The sequence below is a fragment of the Zingiber officinale genome, chromosome 2B, assembly GCF_018446385.1.
Source record: "Zingiber officinale cultivar Zhangliang chromosome 2B, Zo_v1.1, whole genome shotgun sequence".
Lineage (NCBI taxonomy): Eukaryota > Viridiplantae > Streptophyta > Magnoliopsida > Zingiberales > Zingiberaceae > Zingiber > Zingiber officinale.
Window position 1 is genome coordinate 72180223 of NC_055989.1, and position 14899 is coordinate 72195121.

Genomic DNA, 14899 nt, shown 5'->3' on the forward strand with positions numbered 1-14899 from the left:
ACATTTTTAGAATTTTTTATACATATTTTTTTTATATTTATATGCATTTTATTATTATTTTACATTTATATTTTTATTAATTTTATATATTTTTTCAAACATTCATGTTATAAAAAATTTAATTTTGATACAATATTCAAAATATAAGAACAATTATATAAACACATTATTAATGGTGTATTAAAATTATATTTAGATAATTAAAAATTTAATTTATATAGTTAAAGAATATTGTTGTAAGTAATTATTTATCAAACACTCAAACTTTACCTTCTACTAGCTTTTAACTTCTATTTCCAAACAATATACATACTTTAGCTTCTCACTAATTTCAAAATAATCTCTATAAAAATCACATTTAAATAAGTAAAAGTTCTCCCAAATACCCCTTTATTCTTTTCCATTTGTTATAACCTCAATTAACTTACAATCATCGAAAAAAATCTATTAATGTTCAGCCATAAATAATTATTACCATAGCCGGGTCAATATTGTGAAAGGACTTTAAGTCGGATTTGTGGATGTAATATTTATCTAATTTAACTTTTGCTTTCACTTTTACATAAAATTAATTTATGCTTTTTTTAAATGTAGATTAGTTACGAGCTATATTGATATTTGTATCTTTAAATGTAGATTAGTTAAATCTGATGTATTTTAGAGACATCAAATTTGGATTTATAAGTATATGTTTTGACATAGAGAATATAGAAAACGATGCTAAACTAAGCTCAAAACCGCATATAATGATATCAAAATATTTATGATTATAACAATGATATCAAAGCTAAAGTTATTAGAATATGGAGCGATTCATCTCGGGTTTTATAATAGTTGAAGAAAATAAGATAGCTAATACATATATTATTAAGGTTGATGAAAATTTTAGCGAGCATAAATTATTTAAAAGTTGATGAAAAGATGGATGATATATAGATTATTTAAGATTAGCCGAAATTTATCAATATTTCAAATCAAGATGGGATGTCTAATCTTTCTCTGTGATATCTGTGGTAAAAGGTTAAATCGTCATTTTAGCGGTCTTTTCAGGGTGGCCCCCACATTTCTTACATTTCTTGGAAGGGGATAAATCACGGAGAGGTTCGTCCAACAACAATAGTGTATGTATAGAGAGGGGTCGGGTGAGTCAATCAACAGAGTATTCCGCCCTTGTTGAGAATCGATTTTGAATTTATCTGTGACAAGCTCACTACATGAAGTGGGCTTTCTTTGTGGATATGATATTATTGATGTAACCCCCATGGGGTACTCTATTTAGCATAGGAAAAAGAAAAGATTTTAAAGAATTGTCAAGTACTATTCCATATGCCTGGCATATAATATCATTTTAAAGAATTTGATGAATAATTAGATTCTTACATGGAAATTTTATGGTATCTTGTTTAACGAAAGAGGTACTTGATATTGGGAGAAAATTTTAAAATTTGGCTTAGGATATTTTACCAGAGAAGATGAATGAAGTTTGCATATATTTCAATAGATTGCTTAAGAAGGAAAAAAAATTATATTAAGGAGTTCAATTATCCAGCTTAGTTTTTCGAGCTCTCCCCTCTAAGGACAGTTCAAGCTCTTCGCTCAGAGCTTAACCCTCCAAGCTCTCCCCTCTGAGTTCCTCAAACTCTCCCTTAGCTCAGTTTTCAACATTTCTGTGTTGATGAATTGCTTTTTCCTAGTTCTCCACTCCAAACAAGCTCAATTCCTCGAGCTCTCTCTAAATATTCTCAAGATAAAGGTACTATGCCACGAGCATATGTAACCACAATCCCTATAATGGTCCCTTCACCATCATCACTTTTGTCCAACAATGATTGACATGGGTAAAATGATTGAAGAGTACCTAACTTCCTGAAGATAGTGGTAACAATCTCCATGTATATCTGTCAATCTAATACCTATAATACTCAGGTAACTTAAGCAAACGAACTTTATCAAAAAATAATTTTTGATGCCCTGACATTTATTTTTGGGCGTGCAATTCAAACCATGTTAAACCTCGCTCCATTTTGATAGACATTCACATCATTATCTCTAAAGCATTAAAAGGTTAATTATCCAACAAATTAGTCATCAGAAATGCAAGAACTGAGCTTTAAATAAAGGCATTATATGACTGAAATCAAACAATTAGCAAACACTGAATGAACAGAAGAAGAAAAAACACACTAAAATTTTATTTCAATACAGTTAGTGATACTCGAGGATACTTCGACCAGGGGCTGATTGGAAACTAATACATCGTTGAATTCCTCTTTACTGGTGCGACTTTTCAACTTTCGCAATACTGTCTTTATTTCCTCCTCAGTCCTCTTTTGATACGAGAGAAACTCTTCAAACGTCCTCCCGGGCATGATCATTCGTAATTTAATTAGCTCTACATATGTAGAGCCATGAAGCAAGTGATCGTCCCTTGCCATTTCATTAGTGCTCTGTATATGCATAGCATCCACACGTATATCAAACCTGGTTTTGTTGTTATTACATTTCTTAAGAAGCTGAGTCAATATCATCGTTGAGGATTGATCTTTAAGATCGAAGTCAAAGTTTAAAAAAACTGCGTCCTTTTTGTATCCCGGACAAAAAATTCTATAAATTTCGTGTTCTGCTGTTAATCCCTATCAATCAAAGCAAATTTTGTTAGAGCGTGTATAAAAATTAGGAAGGTCAGCTTTATCGATCGATCTTCTCATACGTTTGGAGTTGTGTTAGAATTCAGCATGAGCCAAGCGGTGCCATCGATTCCATAAGCAGATTCGAGAATCCTCATCAATGCACTTCCAGGATCTGTCGCCGGACCTTGGGAGCTTCAATGCGCAGCTCATGGGCGACGTTGACGGTGAGCGACTCAAGATTTGGGCAGCGGACATTGATGGGGCTGATGGTGCGGTGTCCGAATAATAGGACTAGATGCTTAATGGAGGCGGAGTGGATGCTTAGGTTGCCCGTGGATTCGGAGGAACAGATGAAATGTAGAGTCTCGAGGAAAGGGCAAGAGATGAGGAAGGCTTGCAGGAAATCATTCTGTCGAAGGTCGCAATATTTAATTTTGAGGGAGGTGAGAAGGGTGCAAGCGATGGGCGGATGGGGGTGGCCATCGAAGCATCCCACCAAGATTCCGTCTAAGGAGAGACTCCTCAGCGACTTGACGCCGAAGAAGCCGCAATTTTCCTTGCCGCTGAGATTCAACCATCTGAAACTGGAGTTTTCGAGGATGAGATCTTGGACGCCCGCCTCGACGAGGTCCTCGACGAGGTCCTGCTCGAGGTCCTCGACGAGGTCCTGCTCGAGGTCCTCAACGAGGTCCTGCTCGAGGTCCTGCTCGAGGTCCTCGACGAGGTCCTCGACGAGGTCCTGCTCGAGGCGTTTGGATAAATAGGTGAAGTCGTGGAAGACGATGTGGCATTGGCCGATCAGGGCGCGGGGGAAGGTAAAATGTTGGCTGATGTCGACGCCGCCGGAGGGATGCACGACCTCGAGGCGGAAGGTGTCGAGTCGGGGTATGGAGGGGAGGAGGCGGAGCAAGCGGGAGCAGACGGGGAGAGGGCGACGCGCTTCTTGATGGGGAGGAAGGAGAGGATGGAGATGAGAAGGTCGTTGTGGAGAGAAGTGAGGCGGTCCTCCAGGGCGCTTGCCTGATCACGCCGGCGATTGTAATGGTCCGTCATCAGGCGAGCAAAGGCGTCGGGATCAAATTGCTTCTGCCGCCTTCTTACTGTTTTGTCGCCGGGCGATTTAGGTTTTGGATTTAGGGTTGGGATTTAAAATTTATAATTTAATTTAAGGGTTAGAATTTAAAAAATAATTAAATAATAAATCTTATAAAAAAAATTAATTATTAGATTTAATATATCATTTATTTATTTATTACATCTATTATTACGATAATTAACTAAAAATTATATTAAAAATTTATTTACTCAGTTTTCTTCTCTCTCTTGATTTCTAATGTTGGAGCAATTAGGCAATATAATTTGGTGTAGAAAGATTACTTTTCTAAAATATCAATCTAATGAATTCAAAAAAGATGAACAATCTTACCTTACATTAGGTCATATTGATCTGGTATATTCTTATCGAGTTTAATTTATAAGTCTGAGTACTAATTTATGATAATTCATCTAATGTTTTTAAAATTATATTATTTCTATTATTTATATAAATTAAATAAATTATAATGTACATAAATTATTTACCAAACCATTTTATTGAAACTTTCATGACAAATTAAAACATCACTTTCTCATTGATTTATCGTGCATCGGAATCCATCATGATTTAAACATGATTATCGGCAGTTTTAATTATGTTACCGAGAAAATAACAGATTATATAAGATATATATAAATTTATTAACTATCTAATAAATATATTATAGAACAAATATGATATTAAGTTTTTTGAAATAGTAATTAAGAATAAATCGTATTTGAACATTTCGTTATTAGATTTAGTTTAGTATTTTTTTTATTTATTCTTTTACATCTATTACAACGTCAATTAACTTATATTAATTATTTAATAAATAATTATGTCCAATCAATATTGTGAAAGGAGTTTCAGAATAATTTAGATGCAATATTTATATAATTTAACTTTTACTTAATTTTTTTAATATTTTTGATTTTTTTTATTGTAGATTAGTTGTGAGTCATATTAATCAGATTGGATAATGTCGAATCGTGAATGTCCATGAGACAAATGAATGTCTTTACCGCTGCGTCATAGTCCCGAGGACTTAGAGATATTAGATTTGAATTTATAAGTAAATAGTTTGACGAAGAAAATTTAGTAAATCATACTATGTCACTATAAGAAATACGACAAAACTAGTGATGAAATTAAAATCTATTACTAATTGACAATGAATTTTAATTTCCATTGTTAATTAGGGCCAGAAAAGAAATTCCAGTGCTATTATGGGACGGAATTTATTTCTCGTCGCTCAATAGAGATGAAAAACAATTCTATCACTATTTTAATGATAGATTTTAATTTTCATCGATAAATAGCCAGTAAATAACCCTAATTTTGATCATGCATTCTTCGATCTCCCTAACCTCTCCAACATCCTCTCCTCTTCGATCTCAGACATCTTTTCAGATCTCAGCATCCTCTCCTCTTCAATCTCAATACGCTTTCCTCTCCCCTTCCCTGATTTCCTCTCACTTTTCCAACGCGAGCTAGCATCCGCGAGCTTGGGAAGTCGCAAGCTTGGCAGGCTGTGTGCTCATGACCGGGAGCTTGGCCAGTCATGATCTAGCTAGCAGCCATGAACTTAGCAGGATGTGAGCTTGGCCTGTCGTTAGCTCATGGCAGCAAGCTTGGCTGGCCATGAGCTCCATGAGCTTTCATCTCCTATTTAACCTTCGTATCACGCGATAGGTTTTGTGAACCGCTTCTGAAGATTCTGTTCTTGACAGGGTTCGTTGTGTCAAAACCGGTGATCTGATGAGTACATTGATCCCCCACAGCGATTGGTTCATATATGTTTCATGTCCCTATTACCTAGCTGAAATGGTAATTCTCCATTAAGTTTTCTGTTCAAATTTGCATCGAGCAGATTATATACTTGGGGATTTTGGTCGCCAGTGGAGCATCCGACATAACGATATGGCTTCTTCTCCTATTTGTGGTATGTCTAAGTTATCGTTGTTACTATCCTCGGTTCATAGATAAACTCTCATTTGATCTTTCACCACACATAGTGTCCATGAACAGGTATGAATTTGGCATTCGCACAGATGATACCGCGAAAAGTTTGACGTACGACTATCCAAAAGATCGACGAGCAATCATTCATTCATTACTAAAAGAGTCCCCTGATTATTTCTTATGAAACTAGAGATCATCAATAAAAATTGCCCATTGCAGTAATAGTGATGTTATTCCACACATTATAAGTTTGTTGTTGGAGCACAAACGAAAGAAGATTTGTAACTAAGATCATAAATGAGTTTGAGAACCGTGTAGATATGAATTTTTCGCTGGATTTGGATTTGTTATTTGAGTTCTTGAATGTTTTGAAACTAATTTATTTGATTTGTATCACATTTAATTTATTTATTTCAGGAAAATTCTTGACTCAAACTTTATTTATTTATTTATTTATTTATTTATTTATGATCGCACAGGATTTAAGAGCAAAGCCCCTTCACTGACTCGCCACGGCGGCTGCGTATAACTTCGGATACTCGTCGGCCTCTGGCACCAGCCCCTTCACTGACTCCTCCGCCATGAACCGCTCCGCCCATTCCGCCAACCGAGGAAGCTCCTCCGCATCCAAAATCTTGACGCTTTTGTCCTTCTCCAGCGCCCTGATCCACCCCAGGCAGCTCCCCAGCGCGATGTCCAGGTAGCCGACGGCGTCCCCGCCGAAAAAGCCCTTCCCTTTGCCGCACTCCGGGAAGGCCTCTTCCAGCAGCCCCAGAACCTGCCGGAATTGCCTAGTCAATTCCGTCACCTTGGCCGCCTCCTTCTCCGGCCTCAGAGCCCAAATTAAAGCAAGCAACTGGTACAAATCGAAGAAATCGGAGTCAAATATTTTGTTTTTATTCGATGGATTGCGAAAACAGGGATCTTTACCTTGTCGTCGATGTAGACGGCCCAGAACCGAGCGATGGCGCGGTCGAAGGGGTCGGCGGGGAGGATGGAGGAGGACCCGCTTCCGTCGGTCCACTCCTCGTCGATGTACTGGACGATGACGGTGGACTCGCAGATAGGTTTTCCGCGGTGGAGGAGCACGGGGATCTTCTTGTACACCGGGTTGGACTTCACCAGGATCTCGCTCTTCGGCTCCGCGAACCGCACCTCCACGAACTCATACTCGACTCTCTTGAGGCGGAGGGCGATGCGAACCCTAATGACGAAGGGGCTCAGCGCCAGACCCAAAACCTTCACGTCCTCCGTCGCAGTTCCGGCCATGGGAGTGCAAATTGATGCCGGTGTTGGTGAATGATGGCTGCGTACATCGCCGGCGGTGGTTCTGCTATTTATCGGCGCGGGAGGCGAGAAGGTTTGACCAACTTTCTATTTGTTTACTATTTTTGAATAATCGTAGGGTTAGTGTGATGACGTAACTCCTCACGTCACGTTAAATCCACAGCAAAATACCTGGCCTAGAGAAAATAAAAAAATATATATTATTTTTTTTTTCTCTTTTCGAACTCAAATCAAAATTCGTTTCTTGCAGGGGCGTACTTTTCTCTTTTCGAACTAAAATCAAAATTCGTTTCTTGCAGATAAAAAAGATTTAGTTATAAATTTAAAAGTTTATGGTCTCTTTCAAAAACAAATCCAATTAAAAACCCAACTAATTTTTTTTATTTTTCTCTCTCGTTTTTTCCAAACCTGTTTTTATTTTTATCTCTCTAGTTTTTTTGTTCTGTCTGCCGAAAGTTTTGTTTTTAAGAAAAATTAGTTATTAGATTTAATATATTATTTATTTATTTATATCTATTATTACGATAATTAACCAAAAATTATATTAAAAATTTATTTACTAAGTTTTTTTTTCTATCTCTTGATTTTCAATGTTGGAGCAATTAGGCAATATAATTTGTTGTAAAAAGATTACTTTTCTAAAATATCAATATAATGAATTCAAAAAAGATGAACAATCTTTCCTTACCTTAGGCCGGCATGCTTATGTTGTACTTACTATATGACTATATGGATCTATATATTTTTTATCGAGTTTAATTTTATAAGTCTGGGTACTAATTTATGATAATTCATCTAATGTTTTTAAAATTATATTATTAGTATTATTTATATAAAAAAGGTAGTCCGGTACACGAAGCTCCCGACATGCGGAGTCCCGGAAAAAGATTCATTATACATAACCTTACCCTATTTTTTTATTAATATTATTTATATAAATTATAATATATATAAATCATTTACCAGATCATTTTATTGGAACTTTCATGATATGTTAAAACATCCCTTTTTCATTGTCGAAATCAATTGCGATTTAAATATGATTTTCAGCAATTTAAATTATGTTACTAAGAAAATAACATATTATAGAAGATATATATAAATTTGTTAACTATCTAATAAATATATTATAGAAAAAATAAGATATTAAATTTTTTGAAATAGTAATTAAGAATAAATCGCATTTGAACATTTCGTTATTAGATTTAGTTTAGTATTTTTTATTTATTTATTCTTTTACATATATTACAACGTCAATTAACTTATATTAATTGTTCAGCCATAAATAATTATGTCCGATCAATATTGTGAAAAGAGTTTCAGAATAATTTAGATGCAATATTTATATAATTTAACTTTTATTTTTTTTTTAATATTTTTTATTTTTTTAATATAGATTAGTTGCGAGTCATATTAATTAGGTGGGATAATGTCGAACCATGTGTGCCTGGGAGACAAGTGAACGCCCTTACCGCTGTACCATAGCCCCAAGGACTTAGAGACATTAGATTTGGATTTATAAGTAAATGGTTTGACGTCGTAAATTTAACAAATCCTACTAAGTCACTATAAGACATACGACAGAACTAACGACGAAATTAAAATCTATTGCTAATTAACAACGAATTTTAATTTTTATCACTAATTAGCACCAGAAAAGAAATTCCATTGCTATTATGGGACGAAATTTATTCTCCATCGCTCAATAGCGATGAAAAACAATTCCGTCACTATTTTAGTGACAGATTTTAATTTTCATCGATAAATAGAGACAGTAAATAACCCTAATTTTGATTCTATCTTCTTTAATCTCCCTGATCTCTCCAACATCCACTCTTCTCCAATCTCCGATATCTTTTCCGATCTCAGGCATCCTCTCCTCTTTGATCTCAATACGCTCTACTCTCCCCTTCCCTGATCTCCTCTCACTTTTCCATCGCGAGCTTGGGCAGTCGCAAGCTTGGCCATCCTAAAATCCCAGGATGACATCCGGATTCTGGAGCAACTCATCATGTTACACTGAAGTATAATATTTTTATAGAAGCTTTTCTTTATCATGGACCCGACATGGTACAAATAGGCAATAGCTCAGGTTTGCAAATTGCTCACATTGGAAACACATCTTTTCATTCATATGGTCATACTTTTCGCATGCACAACACTCTTCATGTTCTTTCTATCACTGAAAATTTACTTTCCTTTCGACACTTTGCTCTTGATAATAATGTATTTTTTGAATTTCATCCTAATTATTGTCTTGTGAAGGATCCCGTGACAGGAACTATTCTACTCTAAGGGGACACTAAAAACGGTTGTTATCATCTTCAATCCACCTTCCTCAAAACCTTTGTTGGAGAACGCACGGATAAATTCTCTTGTCATGCACGTCTTAGTCATCCGTCTCTACGTCTTGTTCAGAATATTATTAATCATTTTGGTTTACCAACTTTAGCGTCATCATCTCATTTATGTGAAGCTTGTATGAAAGCTAAATCTCATAAACTGCCTTTTGTATCTGTTGGTTAATCCTAGGAAAACGTACCGGTTCCACTGTACAAAAATTTTTGTACAAGTGTCGAACATTTCCTTAAATAACCTATTGTGTTCTTTAGAAGTTAAATAAGGAATCGCAGACGGAACTTAATATCATTGATTCCAAATTTAACTTATCTGTTCTTAATGGTTTAGATTTGAATCACAAGCGGAACTTAACACTATTGATTCAAATCTACCTAGGTTATTAATTCCACAAATATTAATTTCCAAAATTGACTTCCAAGACTGCATGGCGAGGCACATGGCCTTCTTGGATATGGGAGCAACCACCACCGCCTAGGCAAAGCCTTTTAAGAAAAGCTAATATTTATTTCCTTAAATAACACTAGGTTAACCAAAAGGAACAATCGAATCACAAGTTCGAAAAAGAAGAAAATACAAACTCGAAAACTATTTCGAAAAACTAGATTTAATTGCCTCTTGTATTTAGAATTCTTACAAAGAGAAAAATTAGCATGATGCGGAAAACAATTGCTAATTATACCTTCTCTTTATAAACTAATGACCTCGAGATCTTCTACCGTATTCCTCGCCTCGCCTTGGACGTCGTGTGGGCGACGATCTTCCAAGATGAACACCACCCAAAAGAGTCCTTCCTCTTCCTCTAGAATTCGGCCACCACCACCACCAAGGAGAAGAGAGCAAAGGGAAAGGGAGAAAGGAGAGGGTCGGTCACCAAGAGATCACCCAAGTAAAAGAATAAGGGTTGTGTCTCATGAAGCCCCCTCACCCCTTCTTTTATATTACTTGCCCAAGGCAAATAAGGAAAGATTTTTACAATTTTCCTTTTCCCTTTTTATTTTCCTTTTCTTTCCTCTTGATTGAATCAATCACCAATCAATGGTTGAGATCAATCATATTTGGTTTAGAATTGGGATTGGCCGACCCCTTGCTTGGACACCAAGCAAGGTGGCCGGCCACCATATTTAGGAAAGAAAAATAATTTTTTTAAAATTTTACAAGAATAAACTCTTATAAAATTTTACAAGCTCTCTTTCCTAAAGTAGAAGTTAAAAAAGGAAAGTTTCTAAAAATTAGAACCATGTTTTAAATTTAAAAACTCTCTTATAAAATTTCCTTTTTTAATATGGTAATAGAAAATTTAAATTTTAAAACTTCTTTTCCTTTTTTTTAAACCATGAAGATGGTTAAAAAAGGAAAGTTTTAAAAACTTTTAAACTCTCTATTTAAACATGTGGCCTAATTCAAATAAGGAAAGTTTTAATAATTAAAATCTCTCAAACTTATAGTTTTCTACAAAGAGAAGATTTTAAAAAAATCAAAACACCCCTCCTATTTGAATTTATCTTGGCCGGCCCCTACAAGCTTAGTCACCAAGCTATAGGGCCAGCCCCTATAAGAGGATGTGGTCGGCCATTGCTTGGTCACCAAGCAATGGTCCGGCACCCCTCTTGGACACCAAGAAGAGTCTTACATTTGGATGGACTTGAGGCTATAATGAGGCTACGACAGGGACCTAGAGGAGAAATTGGTTTTGGCCTTCCGATGAGCACACACTTCCATAATAACTAAGGTCTAGCTCTTTTACTAAGTCAGTACAAAAAGAACATACCTAAATAATCCTACTCAATACACTTAAAGTGTATCAGTGTAATTTATTAGTCAAGATAAACTAATACTTAATTACACTACGACTATTCTGATCGTTTGTTCCTTTCCATCTTAGTCGCGAGCAACTGTTTATAATTTATAGAGAACTGACAACATGATCTTCTGAGTGTGACACCACACTCCACGTTATCTACTATATAAATTAATTGAACAAATACATTTAACAAATAAATGCAAATATTGCCCAATGTGATTCTTTTATTTCAACAAATAAATGTTTACAAAAGCTAGGCTTTTAGTATACACTCTAACAGTATCTTCTACTCATAACTCTAGTTTTCCTTTAGAAATTATTCACTCTAATGTATGGGGTCCTGCTCCTATTCTTTTCAATCAGGGTTTTCTTTACTATGTTATTTTTATTGATAACTTTAGCAAGTTCACTTGAATTTTTCCTATGAAAAGAAAATCTGATCTCTTTGATATTTTTTGTCATTTTCAAAAGCATGTTGAGCGTTATTTTGATCGTAAAATGCTCTCCCTTCATTCTGATTGGGGAGGAGTGTATCAACCTCTTCATCGTCATCTTACTTCTTTTAGCATCCTCCATCGAGTCTCTTGTCCTCACACTCCTGAACAAAATGGATCCGCTGAAAGAAAACATCGTCTTGTGGTTGAAACTGCCTTAGCTCTTCTTAATCATGCTTCAGTTCCACTTAAATTTTGGGATGACGTCGTCCAAATCACAGTCTACCTTATCAATCATTTACCTACTCCACTACTGTTGGTTGCTACTCGGAAAACCTAATGGTTTCACTGTACAAAAATTTTGTACAAAGGTCTGAACCTTTTCCTAGCTACCATGTGTTCTTTTTAAATTAAACTTGGATCGCTTGCGGAACTTAACACGTTTGATCCAAAATTTAATCTATTTGTTCTTTTAGGTTTTGACTTGGATCTCCTGCTGAACTTAACACGTTCAATCCAAATCACCTAGGTTATTAATTCCATTAAATATTAATTTCTAAAATTGGCTTCCAGTACTGACGTGGCGAGACACATGGCCTTCTTGGATATGGGAGCAACCACCACCGACTAGACAAAACCTTTTAAGGAAAGCTAATATTTAATTTCCTAAAATAACTTTAGATTAACCGAAAGGAACAATCAAATCACAAGGAAAAAAAAAAACAAAGAACACAACATCGAAAACAAATTCGAAATACTAGAATCGCATGCCTCTTGTATTTGGTATTATTTCCAAAAATAACTAGTATGATGCGGAAAGGAAAAATACTAGTTATACCTTTTAGAAAGACCTCTTGATCTTCTACCGTATTCCTCTTCTAATCCCGGACGTTGTGTGGGCAACGATCTTCCGAGACGAGAACCACCAAACCACCCTCTTCTTCTTTCCTTTAAGTTTCGGCCAAGCAAGACTTTCAAAGGAAGAAGATCCTTTTCCACCAACCAAGCTCCAAGGGATGCAAGCTTTCTCTCCTTCTTCTCCAAGCTAAGATCCGGCCACCACTTGATCTCCAAGAGAAAAGAAGGTTTCGGCCACAAAGATGGAGAGAAGAGAAAGGTAAGGGCCGGCCACACCAAGGAAGAAAAGAGGGAGAAAAATAATAGAGTTGTTCACAATGAAGCCTCCTCTACCCCATTCTTTTATAATCCTTGGTCTTGGCAAATAAGGAAAATTTAATAAAAACTTCCTTAATTCTTTTGCCATTGAAAAGGAAAATTTATTTAATTAAAAATAATTTTCTTTTCATCATGATAATGGCCGGCCACCTTTAATCCCTTAATCAAGGAAATTTTAATTCACACAAGAATTAAAACTTCCTAATTTGCTTCCGGAAATTTATAAAAATTTCTCAAATATTTTTTCCCTTTATGGTGGTTAATAAAAAATAAATTTTATAAATTAAAATCTTTCTTTTAAACATGTGGATAAAAAGAAAGTTATCTCTAAAAATTAAAATCTCTTTCAATCTACAAATAAGGAAAGATATCAAATCTTTTCTTAATCTTTTGTAGAAACTTATAAAAGAGAATATTTAATTTTTAAACTCTCTTTTAAATCATGAACATGTTTAAAAAGGAAAGTTTTCTTAAAATTTAAAATCCACCTTTTAATCAACAAATAAGGAAAGATTTCAAATTTTTAAACTCTCTTTTAAACATGTGGATGATTTACAAATAAGGAAAGTTTTTACTAAAAATTAAAACCATCCTTTTAATCTATAAATAAGGAAAGAGATTAATCTCTTCTCTTAATCTTTTATAGAAAGCTATAAAAGGAAATTTTAATTTTTAAACTCTCTTTTAAATCATGATATCCACATAAGAAATAATTTTAATAAAAAACCCTTTTAATATTCTAGTGGCCGGCCACCAATTTGGCTCAACCATTTGGTCTTGGCCGGCCCTAGCTTGGGTTCCAAGCTAGCTTGGCCGGCCCCATTGGATGGGTAAGAAGGTGGGTATGTGGTGGGTATAAATCTCTATATACAAGAGGCTACGATAGGGACCGAGAGGAGGAATTGGTTTTGGTCTCCCGATGAAATTAAGCATCCCGTGTTCGCCCCGAACACACAACTTAATTTCATCAATAATAATTCATTCCACTAAAGAACTATTATTGAACTACCGCACCAATCCCAAATTACATTTTGGGCTCCTTCTTACTATGAGTGTGTTAGTCTCCCTGTGTTTAAGATAACAAATGTCCACTAATTAAGTAAGTTACTGACAACTCACTTAATTAATATCTAGCTCCAAGAGTAGTACCACTCAGCTTCATCATCATGTCGCACTAAGTCCACCTGCAGGGTTTAACATGACAATCCTTATGAGCTCCTCTTGGGGGCATTCTCAACCTAGATTACTAGGACACAGTTTCCTTCTATAATCAACAGCACACACTATAAGTGATATCATTTCCCAACTTATCAGGCTTATTGATTTATCGAACTAAATCTCACCCTTTGATAAATTAAAGAAATAAATATCAAATATATGTGCTTGTTATTATATTAGGATTAAGAGCACACACTTCCATAATAACTGAGGTCTTTGTTCCTTTATAAAGTCAGTATAAAAGAAACGACCTCAAATGGTCCTACTCAATACACTCTAAGTGTACTAGTGTAATTATATAGTTAAGATAAACTAATACCTAATTACACTACGACCTTCCTATGGTTTGTTCCTTTCCATCTTGGCCGTGAGCTACTGTTTATAATTTATAAGATACTGATAACATGATCCTCTGTGTGTGACACCACACACCATGTTATCTACAATATAAATTAATTGAACAACTACATTTATCATAAATGTAGACATTTGACCAATGTGATTCTTATTTCTAGATAAATGTTTATACCAAAAGCTAGGCTTTTAGTATTCATCTTAACAATCTCCCACTTATACTAAAAGACTAAGCTGTTATATTTGCTGTCATACATCTGATTCCCAACCCTTCAACATGCCCATCAAAAGCTCTTGCCTTAAGGGCCTTAGTGAAAAGATCTATAGGTCATCATCTGATGCAATTTAGGCAGCAACAACTTCTCCTCGTTTATACGATTTCTCGTATTGGGTGGTACTTGCGCTCTATTGTGTTTACTTGCCTTATAGACTCATGGTTTCTTCGAGTTTGCTACTGCACCACTATTATTACAATAAATTGTAATAATCTTTGGACAAACCAGAAACCATATCTAAGTCTATCTTGAGGTTATTAAGTCATTCAGCTTTTATGACTACCTCAGAGGCTTGCCATATACTCAGCTTCTATGGTGGAGTC

The 14899-nt window shown here is 35.3% G+C and overlaps 2 protein-coding genes across 2 annotated transcripts; both read right to left on the reverse strand.

Annotated features, from left to right (window-relative positions):
- Positions 1-2104: 2104 nt before the first annotated feature.
- Positions 2105-2948, reverse strand: LOC122049183. Its single transcript, XM_042610611.1, has 2 exons — positions 2711-2948; positions 2105-2633 (listed from the first exon to the last, which is right to left on the reverse strand). The coding sequence occupies exons 1-2, from the start codon at positions 2783-2785 to the stop codon at positions 2184-2186; spliced, it is 525 nt and encodes a 174-aa protein (XP_042466545.1). The 5' UTR covers positions 2786-2948; the 3' UTR covers positions 2105-2183.
- Positions 2949-6095: 3147 nt separating this feature from the next.
- On the reverse strand, positions 6096-6985 carry LOC122049184 (glutathione S-transferase U18-like). The gene is made up of 2 exons (XM_042610612.1): positions 6601-6985; positions 6096-6526 (listed from the first exon to the last, which is right to left on the reverse strand). The coding sequence occupies exons 1-2, from the start codon at positions 6937-6939 to the stop codon at positions 6170-6172; spliced, it is 696 nt and encodes a 231-aa protein (XP_042466546.1). The 5' UTR covers positions 6940-6985; the 3' UTR covers positions 6096-6169.
- Positions 6986-14899: the final 7914 nt, after the last annotated feature.